Here is an 11,381-nt window from a genome sequence, read left to right as displayed (position 1 = left end):
TATTTATTTAAAATTCGTCTTTTCTCACTGTGGATTTTTTTTTCTTTTAGCGTCAGCCGTTTTCGACAGATTTGACAGATCTGAAAATTAAGTGCTCTGTGATCGACGTGATCGTGATCTATGACTTCTATGAGTTCTATGACACGCGGGACACGCCTATCATAATGAGACGGGAGACAGAGATAGACAGATTACTCGACTATCGAAGGACGAAGTGATTGAAATTTGTAAATATATAACCGTGGCTTCGTTCGAATCAATGACGTAATGCAAAACCAAATGAAGTCAAAATGTATGCTTTTCGTCAATGTGGTATGCATGTACGAAAAAATATTGAATTGTATAGCAATTCGTACAATTGTATAGCCAGGAGCAGCCCTGACTGTCAGTCTGCAAAGGTTATGTAGGTCTTATTCTTGACAGTGACAAACGTCACCAACTTGACGTTTGTACTATGGGAACAATATATTTGTTCCGTGTTCATCAGTGTTGCCAGCAAATAACGGCTGTTGAAATTTTGCCAAAAGTATGCTAAAGACTGTATAATTTAGCTAAAATTATGCTAAAAATGGAAAAATATATTATATAAGATAAATATAAATAGCTAAGTTCTATTCTTATCACTCCCATATTGATTTCAATTAAAGAGCCAACTTATGTTTTAATAGTTTGTATAAAAATATCGACTCTCACAGTTGGGTTTAAGATACGCTGACTTTTAGATTTCATTAAGGCACAAAAATCCTTGTAACGTTTTTTGGGTTAACATTGTTGACTTTTAATATTTCACAATTTGAACTTCTTCCAAATACAACAAATACAAATGATAACTAGGATCATTATACATAGTGTATAACGATTCTACCATATAGCAGTGGTTATCGCGCCTGGCAACTCTGAATAGAAGTTTCAATTCCAACCATTGCTCTTAAATACGGTTGAGTGCTAATATCATATTAGGTAACAACTTAAATAAGTAATTTTATGTTTACTATTTTTGAAAAATCATTAATAATATTCAAAAGAAGAATCTACATCTACTCAAATAAACACCTCACCTATTTTAAGTATTTTTAATTTTTAAGGTGTAATTAATATTTTTTTTAAATAAGAAGTTGACATGTTGATTATCAATAAGTGAAAATGTGGAAGAGTGCATAACGTTGTGATTTAAAGATGAAAAAATAAAGACTGACTGATTATAATAACGTTTTTTTTTTTAATTTGTCCCTCAAAACATAATCTTTGTAAGGAAGTTTCGGTTTCGGCCGAAACTGAGACCATTGCTGAAATTCGGTTTCGGTTTCGGTGGTAAAAACCAGTTTTGGTCGGACACTATATTAGAGCATCTTTTTGCGGCTGACCACAAGAGATGCGGACACAAACGATGCATATGCCCTATTTAGTTCTGTTGGGGAATTGAAATCGCATGCTGCTGTTTTACCTGATTCAAAGTCACCAGGAAAGCTTTCGAATGCCTTTTTTCATTTGGAAGTACAAACATCCATAGGAGAAGCTATAAAAAAAGTTGTAAATCATGCGATTTTCACCATTAAGTTTTTCATAAAATTTGACTCTCAGACACAGCCATCAGTTTTCATTTATCAGGTTTGAAAACAGGAGTTTCCCGTTAAAAGTGTCCAATTTGGCCCACTCTGTACAATGCATTGCTGGACTGGCATGTGACTTTTGATGAAATTGCTATAACGAAACATACATAGGCAACTGATTATACATGTTTACACAGACTTCTTAATATAAGACAATCCCTAACCGGAACGTGAGCTACTTTTTATTAGATGCCGCCACACACCTGATTTGAGCATTTTTTAAATTTGAAATATAAATAGTTTTTTTTTGTCTGCAACATTTTTAACAATTTGTTAGTTTTTATTAACTTTATCGTTCTTCCTTAAAACTTCGTATTTATTGAATCGACGTGATCATCTAAACTTGGCAGAACCGTAAAACTAATAGCAAAAATTCATTTTTTAAACAAATCAGAGTCAATGGTTGGTGTTCCTATTTCAAGGTAAGTATGACCTGTGTAATAAAGAATATTGCTTTCATTATACCTAAAGCTTCCAAGTTTTTTTTCGTGTTCAGTGTAACAATAAAAACAACCAGTGGAGTTACAACGAGCCTCCGTCTTTCTTCTATGCGTACCTACCAGTCCGTAACCACATTCAAGTAAAAAATAGCTGCCTCTGAGATTTACAAAAAAATGTCACCGCGTGGCTGTCATAATTTAGTACTCAGAAGTGTCAGATGATATGAGTGCTATGATTTGGTGGTTTGAGGCCTACGCTGACACAGCCATCAGTTTTCATCTATATGGTTTGTGAACAGGAGTTTTCCGTTAGTAGTGTTCATTTTGGCCCACTCTGTACCATGCATTGCTGGACTGGTTGTAACTTTTGATGAAATGGCTGACATAATTCAGTACTCAGAAGTGTCAGATGATATGAGTGTTATGATTTGGTGGTTTGAGGTATACTTTCAGTTACCTCACATATCTCTTAACATTCAAAATTTTCAAGACAGAGCGTAAAAGGGAGCGATAAAATTTTTGCTAGAAAGCTTACTTCAATGTTTTATGTGATTTGGAGATTTTTTCTTGAATCTTCAGATTTTGGAATATTCGAAGTGGAAAGTCTTTAAATGAACCCCTGTCCAGGAAATTAATGTTGTTTATTTTCCTAAACGAAGTTTCTGATTAATGTTTCTATTAGTTTGAAGAATACATTTTTAATTTTAATAATTTTGTGAAAATTTACTAGTGAGTGCAAAATACTTCTGTATATTTTGATAGGTATAATATAATATATGCAACATGAAGAATTACCTTATAATTATTGATTTTTTTATTCATAGTAAACATTTTCTGATAGGCATAGATTTATTCTTTAGTTATTTTATTTTATCTGTTATTCGATAAAATATACATGTATCACTCAACATCGCAGTTTTATAAGGCCAGTGATCGGTGTAAGCTAGTAAGCTGTGCGAGGATTTTCATTAATTGGCCAGTGAAAAGGAAATATTTTTTTCCAAGTTTTACAAGTTGCGCAATTTCCATTGGTAACACTGTATGTGACACAAATTTTAGACAGATTGTTTGTTTTTGTTAATGCACTGTTCGTTGCTACGTTCCATGTTTACATTTTTATCTCTTACTTCCAATTGAAGCAAGTATGGATAATTCGTTCAATAAACTGAAAGAACTTGATCTTACAAGTGAGGAAGTTAATTGTATTGGGGAAGCATTAAAAAAGCCTGAATTCAGAAAACTACTGACAGACTATGTTGAAGAACTACAGGATCCAAAAAACAAAATACTTTATGAGCAGGAGATCACTCAACTGGAGAAAGAACGTGGTAACGATATTACTTTTATTCATCCCCGACCAGGTTATGTAATAAAAACCAGTGTTAATGGTAACCAAAAAGCTTTTATCAATATTTGTGCGAATGATCATATAAAAAAACCTACGTCTTCACCGACAATCAGAGAAGGAGAGAAAGGATTGACGTGGTCCCTACCTCATTCATTATCACCTCCACGAGAAGATTTAGATAATAAGAAAGTTCCTTGTCAGGTTTTTGACATAGTGTTTCATTCAGATACTCTTCATTTAGCATCTAAAAATAAAACATTTCGTGATATGGTCAATAACACTGCCTTGGAAGCTATAGAAACAAATTTTGATTTTCAATTGGATAAGAAAAATTTGAAATTTCCCAAACTCAATTACAAGGGAATACCTCATGCAAGTGTTATTAGATCTCCATCAGAAAACAAACCCAAACAAACTCCAGAAGAAAAAGAGTTTTATGATAAAATTTTTGAAAAAGTGGAATCTGATAAAATTAGCCCAAAAAAGTGTAAAAAAGTATATAGAAGAAATAGCTTGGATGAAAAATCCAACTATACCACACCAAATTATACCATAAAGCACAGGAGTCATGTTGACATTCAAGAATTTACAGAAAACAGGGAAGCAAAATTAAATGCAGTTATACCAAAAGAGTTGATAGTGGAAATAAATTTGCCTCTGCTCAAATCTTCTGCTGATATAACATTAGATGTTACAGAAAAAACCGTGCAAGTTGTTAGTGAATCCCCAGCAAAGTACAAATTGAATTTAACATTACCCTATCATGTCAATGAATCATCTGGCAATGCCAAGTTTGATAAGGATTTGAGAAAGTTAGTAATAACTCTACCTGTTAGGCAATCCCGAACCTGTTTCGACTTTAGTGATAGTGGTGTTGAAAGTGATCAATGTTCCCCGGGAATCCCGGAATCTGATGATGAGACCAGTGATAAAAAGTTAGTTACTGAATTGCCTTCAAGTGAAAACTGTGTTGAAAAATCTAGCGAATTTAGGACAAAATTTCTTGATGAAAATTTGCATTACAATATACCTGAATTTACATGCCATGTTTTTGAAAATATTATAGCGTTTACACTGAATGTAAAAAATGTAGATGAAAATTCGGTTTCCAAAATATTCGGTGAGACTGGCACCATAGTTCATACTAAATTCACCAGTATAGGTTCTAGTTTTTATCCCAGTCACTATGCTTTTTGTGTAAAATTACCCAGTTCCAAAATTGATGCTGAAAATACCACAGTGGAAGTATGGGACAACAATGTTATACTTCAAGTACCTGTTTCTCACTGTGAAACATTAACTGAATATTTTTTTGGGGTGAATGAAGATAATTTAACAGAAAAACATGTGGAGGAGCCCCAAATCATCAATACTATACTGTTAGGAGAAGAAACTGAGGAAAAGAGTAATAAACAGTTGGAAACTCATTCAGAAACACCTTCGGTAGAACCTGAACCCGTGAATCATCCAAACTCACAAAGCAGTTTTTACGACACTAAATGTGATAAAAAAACCAGGGCTATTGATATTCTCGGTGATTCCTATGAGTCCAGTGGAGATGAGCTGTGCTATGGTAGCTTTAGCCCAAGCAAAAATAAAGGAATTCTGAAGAGACTATCATCCAATCGATTCACAGTTAGTAGAAGCATATCCGAGTCTAGTTTGGATGATTTTGTCTGCTCTTCTTTTGAAAATTGTCATGCTAGCCTAGACTCGGTTATACCTGAAGATGGGGAAATTTCTGGTAGCCTGAAGAAAACAGTCAGATTCAATGATGTAGTTACGCAACAACTGTTCAGGTTAGTAACTCTTTATTTTCCAAATTTGTTGTAAGAAGTTTTCTTTGAAAACTGGTTAATGATAAGAAAATATCCCATTTTACACGCTTTATATTAGCTTCACCTGTATGTATGTATGTTTGTTTGTAACTCCCAAGCTTGGCATCTGTATTGACAGAATTATCAGCATTATTGCTTGATCTATTCGCGGGCAGATAGCGCTGTACGTAACCTCATTGATATTTCTTGATCTATTCGCGGGTAGATGGCGCTGTACGTAACTATCAGTTATTGCTTGAGCTATTCGCGGGTAGATGCCGCTATACGTAGGTAACCTCCTCGATAGGTTGTTCAAAAGAAAATCAAAATAAAAAACATATTTTAAGAATTATAAGTGTTAGCGAAATTTTGTACTACAGATGAAATATTTACAATTACCCGTGATTCACTACAGAAAAAAGTTTTGAACGAAACGGAAAATATATTTTAAAATCTAATTCGATTATTTGAAAGCAAACCAGAATATGGATTTCAACAATGAAAACTTTATCGTAAATTGTACACCTAAAAACTTCAGTTACTTCAGTTTATATTTCAAATAATCGAAAAATTAGAACTGAGGTGCTTGACATACATATCAAATCAAAAGATTGATTTGAAAAATAAAATTATTCAGTTAAAAAATATTTTTAGTCCATTAATATTTTGAATGAAACTCCTAATGAAAACACCAAGACTGAATTGTTTTTTGAAATTGTTACTGCAAATTTTCTCTTTATTTCTAAACAAATTTTACAACTGTCCGTCCTCTGTTGGAGACTTACTGCATTTCAGTTTTACTATAGAATTTGAGACCTCAAACTTTATTATGTTGTTTGAGAGGAATTTTACTTTCAGGCGCCGTCTGTTGAAGATTTATAATACTAGTGACTAGAACTTAAAAAAAATATTTTTGACAATAAATCGGACTAAAAAGTAAAAAATAAATATAGTTTTAAAAAACTAAAAACCACGCTTTTAAAGAACATCGAACTTAAAAGTTAAAAATATTATTTTGAAAATAAGCTTACAAAAAATACTAGTGCGTGGGCGCTTTGTGCCATATTTTTGTATATCAGGCGCCCATCCCTTTTTTCACAATAATACTAGTATTTTTCGTTCGTTATTGTTTTTTATTAAAAAAAAAATTTACCTTTTTAGTTCGATGTTCTTTAAAAGCGTGTTTTTTTTAGTTTTTTAACATATATTCATTATGTAAAACATTCCAAAGTTAATTTTATGTCAGTATTGTTGTTTGGCTCCTGAAATATTTGATGTAGTACAAGGTGTTTATTGTTTGTTTGTCATTACTATGTGGTAGGAGATCATGAAAAATGAGGAATAAAATCTTCTGTTTCTTTATCACTTTTATTTGTAACTAACGTTACTGCAGATTCGTTCTATGAGGACATTTTCAAACAATCACAGTATTTTAATTGTAGTAAGAAGTGACAAAAACCATAGAAAAATAATATCAAAAATTTTTTGATATTTTATTTGGATTGACCTGTTTGTCTGTTTGGGTCAAATTTAGTAATTTAAGTTTGATACCCTTCCTGTTGACAGATTGATCTGATTTTGGTAAAAACATTTAGTTTTCATGAAATATAATTTAGTAAATTCTGTATCATTGTGAATCCAAGATGGCCTCAGCTGCAAAGTGACGGATTACATATTTTTCCAAAACTAACTCAATATGGGTATCACATGACAGCTTGACTAGTAGAATAGTAGTACATTTTGAAAAAGATGCAAATTCAAGATGGCCACAGTTACAAAATGGCGGATTGCATATTTTTTAACAACTACCCCAATATGGGTATGAAATGACAGAGCTTGACTAGTAGGATGGGGAATGTTCCTCAATTTGGGTTATTACAGCAAATGCAAGTTTGAACAAAATAAAGTTGAGTTCAATTCATGAGTTTTTCAATTTCACTTCTAAAAGTATTCAAATTGATGTTTCAAATGTTGGGTTTTAATTTTTAAAGGGATTTGTTTCTAATTCACATATTGGCAACAGCGCCTATATCAAGTTGAAACAATTTATACGTACTTAGATATTCTACTTAAAAAAAGGAAAATTATCTTTATAAATCAACAATTGAGGCAAAGTATAAATTATAGTTAATACTACCTCCACAAGCCACATAAACACAGTTGTTTTGTTATTTATTTATATAGAGGAAGATAGGTTAGGAGCACAAAATGTCATATGTCACAGAATGTCTCGGAACTCGGAACATAAGTAAACAGAACAGCACGCCTCTGAAATATGTCATCTTTGTTTGTCTCATACAGGTAACAGATTCATTGTCCTTTATTAGCTTTAACCGATGTTGCCAAATGGTGAAATAGAAACGAATCCCTTTAAACGGTAAATGCATTAGGTATTTCATTCCTCTTTTTTGAGTATTTAAATAATTTTTCAAAGAAAAGGTTGAAATGATAAGTTTAAAATGCGTTGTTCAGGAGGAACATTCCCCATTGTAGTATTCTTTAAAAAAGTTGCAACTTCAAGATGGCCTCAGCTACAAAATGGCGGATTACATATTTTTCCAAAACTACCTCAATATGGGTCTCAAATGGCAGGACTTGACTAGTAGAGTAGTAATACATTTTGAAAAAGATGCAAATTCAAGATGGCCACAGTTACAAAATGATGGATTACATATTTTTTAACAACTACCTCAATATGGGTATCAAATGGCAGGGCTTGACTAGTAGAATGGTAGTACACTTTGAAAAAGATGCAACTTCAAGATGGTCGCAGCTACAAAATGGCGGAAGGCGGATTACGTGTTACCTTATAATACTGAAACGCTAAATGAACTAAACAGAATGAGAAGAATTGAGTAACAAAATCATAAACTAGGAACTTGAAAATAAAATTAGTAAAATTATTTTTATGTTAAACGGTTTTATTGAAAAATAAAGATAATAATGATCTAGATAATGTACTAAAAATTAAAAAATAATTCCGAAGGTCCTAGGTAGCAGTCATCACACCACTTTCCTCAGCAAAGTACGGTATTGATCAGATGAAGGTTACGCTACGTAAATTGCTGAGGAGACTGGTGTAATGTCTGCTACCTAGGATCTTTCTATGGATCTTCCTCACTATTTTGTAAGGTATATTGGAAAATCTAGTCATCTGATGATGCCAACTTGGTTAACGAATCGCCCGTCGAGAGAGAGCATTTTGTTCTGTTAAGGGAAGAGTGTTTTCAGTAGATTCATTTTACGCGATGATATGCTTTCTATTTATGAAATGATCACTATGAAATATGTGAGAGGTATCAAAACAAAACTCATCAAATTGTGTGAGACAAATATGGAATAGAAATTAAATGTTTCAGAAGTAATAATGCAACCAATTGAATCCAAAGTGTATGGTGTCAAAATATTTCGAAATTAGACGTAGTACACTTGAAATTACATTTACTGTATACACGCATAGCTTATTGCGTTATATTTTGCAGGTCGAATTCTAGCATTTTGGGTCAGAAAAAGAAAAATCAGAGGAAGGCAAAGAATAAGAAACGTGCTCTAGAACGTCGGCATAGTGAAAGTGAAGCTTCAGGTGATGAAAAGAAGGAAGAAGATTTCGACAAGTTTCATTCTGTTGACAAGATAAGTAGTGATTCACGCCATGAAGAAAGTAACAAATCCGACAATGATATTTTTCATTTTGAAGGAGATGGCTATTCACACTGAATTTGATTGAAATGTTCTAATGTAGTACATCAATCAGTTGAATATATTTTTTTGTATCATTTTCATATCGATACAATATTGTTATCAGTATAACTGATTGTGTTTTCGAATATATAGAATTGGCAAATTGCAAATTTGCTATTTTGTTTATTTTGGTGAGTATTGTAAAGATTGTTAAAGTAAGGAAACTACAAATAGGCAGTGGTTTGACTTTTTCAAAAGGTTTTTGTTTGGTAATGTAGTACTAGGATAGGTATAGCAGATGATTATTTTTAATTGTTAGCAAAAAAGTTGATGAATAAAAACATCAATATTGATTTTCAATTCAAACTTCACCCCTATCCAAAATTTTTCCAAAATTTTTTCTCAGAGATCTAATAGTTTTGGTTACGGAGCTGTATAACATCCCTACTTCTGATTCATTTCAATAAGACTAAGTACTAAAATATATTCTTTTCGAGGAAAAAATGTAGGAATCTGGTTATACTTTGCGGTTTGTTAATTGGCAAGAGTGTAGGACTGGCTTAGGCCTCATATAATTAAACATTTTCTGGCTGGATTTGCGACTAAATGGACGTTAAAATTGTTTATAAATGGTTACACTGGGTTATGTTGTTGAAAACTTTTTATTTGAAGAAAGCATATACGGTATGTTCCAGGATTGATGTTATGAGAGGTGTGTTGAATTAAAAAAAGTTTTCGGGAAAGAAAGTTTTTGGCTTTCTGCTACTCCATCTTGATACAAAAAAAAAGATGAGGGAATCTTCCAAAGAAAGGAAGAAAGTAATCAATTTGAAAATAAGTAACTCTATACATGGATGTGTAGATCATGCAAAGAAGTGACTTTCAGACACAAACTGAAAGAGAATCCTCCTGAAACAGCTACTTTCATATAAACATTGAATTACACGAAAGAAAAAAATTCTTTCGAAACAATTAATTCTATATGAACACTGAATTATACAGAAGATGCTTTTCTCTACTCAGTTTGTATTTCGAACATTCGTTGTAGAATAAAAATCAGATATCATTCACATGAGTTCTACTTTAAATGAATTGTAACTAATTGCACTTACATGGAACACTGTCATCCTCACTGGTATACATCGATGTTTCGCCTTAAGACACGCCCTAAGGCTCTTCAGTACTAAATTGGATAACATTATAGAAAATATACACAATTCATTCATGAATTACGATTCTATAATGTATAAGAAAAAAAAAAAATAATTTGGGATTTTTTGGTTTTTCCTGTATATCTCCAGAACCAAAAGAGCTATATTCGATTTCTTTACATCATTGAATAGGTCTCTAAAATACACAACTTTGCAACAATTTAACCGACACTCTATCTCTTATCATTTACGAGATCCCCATGTACAGAAACGAATTTGAATAGCCCTGTATATTTCACTAGTTCGGACTTCCATTGTCTACTATATAAAATGATTTGAAATTCCTGAAACAACTAAAAAAGAAGAATTAAAAATGAGATAGCTGAAAATAATAATTATATTAACCAAAATAAACCTGAAATGAAATAATAGTGAAATAAAATATGAGTAAAAATAGAACAATTGAATAAATAAAAATGAAGAAATGAAAAAAGAAAATAAAAATAAAAAGTTGAGAGATTCCAAGTCACGTTAGTTCACGACGTTTCGATTGTTAGTATCTACAATCGTCTTCGGGTGATGACTGGACTGATTCTTCCGAGAGATGACTATTTATAGGTCGTTCGAGTACTTTCACTTATCCCCGCTTTCCATTTTCCGCTTCACTGGTTCCGTGGGAGATGACCGTTTTGGCGGGAGTTGGCCATTTTTCGCTTGATGATGGGTTTCCATATGTTGCGTATTTCTACGCTGGCTTGGCTGAATACGTTGTTGGACAACATGTATGCGGCTTCCTTGAATTTTCTCCTAAACCAATGTTCCTCTCTGTGCAAGATCTCAGCTTGGGACCACTCGATGTTGTGTTGATGGGTCCAAACATGGTCTGCTATTCCTGATTTGCTGGTTTCCCCTCGCTGTGTGTGTTTCTTGTGCTCGGCATTGCGAACATTCAATGGCCTCTTAGTTTCACCAAATATAGACCGAAAACAGGACAACTTTGAAGCTGCCAACGTCATCAACATGAGTTCCCGCCCGCTCACGGGAATAGAGGAATCCTTGTTGAGAAAAGGCCTAAATTTCGCCATTACGCCAATATCTGTGCCCACTTTGGAGATAATTACTGCAGTGGAATCCACCGGTTCCCTTATTGACCAGACCAAGGCAGAAGAGTTCAGATGGAAAATTAGAGAACAGCTGGATCGAGAACCAGTTCCAACATCTAATATCAGCAATGAAGAACGTAGCGCCCTGAATGGCGTACGTAGAGACAACACCATCAAGATCCTACCTGCAGATAAAGGAAACGCTACTGTGGTAATGGATACCGTTCTCTA

The 11,381-nt window shown here is 33.1% G+C and overlaps 2 protein-coding genes across 2 annotated transcripts in view; both read left to right on the top strand.

The window, feature by feature from the left end:
* The first annotated feature begins 1,895 nt into the window (after positions 1-1,895).
* The window catches only part of LOC111507302 (very long chain fatty acid elongase AAEL008004), a 49,239-nt gene continuing 39,753 nt past the window's right edge, over positions 1,896-11,381 (top strand). The window contains exon 1 of the mRNA XM_023162612.2: positions 1,896-2,032. The gene's annotated coding sequence lies outside the window, so the exon portion shown is untranslated. The remainder of the gene's footprint in view (positions 2,033-11,381) is intronic.
* Positions 3,102-9,249, top strand: Nop17l (PIH1 domain-containing protein Nop17-like). Its single transcript, XM_023162586.2, has 2 exons — positions 3,102-5,197; positions 8,698-9,249. Exons 1-2 carry the CDS (start codon positions 3,195-3,197, stop codon positions 8,930-8,932), a joined length of 2,238 nt encoding a protein of 745 aa, XP_023018354.2. The 5' UTR covers positions 3,102-3,194; the 3' UTR covers positions 8,933-9,249.

Source organism: Leptinotarsa decemlineata, unplaced genomic scaffold (assembly GCF_025532065.1).
Source record: "Leptinotarsa decemlineata unplaced genomic scaffold, Ldec_3_MD MMD2_tig00026294_RagTag_RagTag, whole genome shotgun sequence".
NCBI classification, from domain to species: Eukaryota; Metazoa; Arthropoda; class Insecta; order Coleoptera; family Chrysomelidae; genus Leptinotarsa; species Leptinotarsa decemlineata.
The sequence above is the reverse complement of the archived record's forward strand: the minus strand, read 5'-3'. Positions and strand labels throughout refer to the sequence as shown.

Bases quoted from the DNA above. Each gene is read 5' to 3' on its own strand.
- Nop17l (XM_023162586.2), top strand. From the start codon at position 3,195: ATGGATAATTCGTTCAATAAACTGAAAGAACTTGATCTTACAAGTGAG. The intron at 5,198-8,697 runs GTTAGTAACTCT...TATATTTTGCAG, and splicing joins GTTACGCAACAACTGTTCAG to GTCGAATTCTAGCATTTTGG.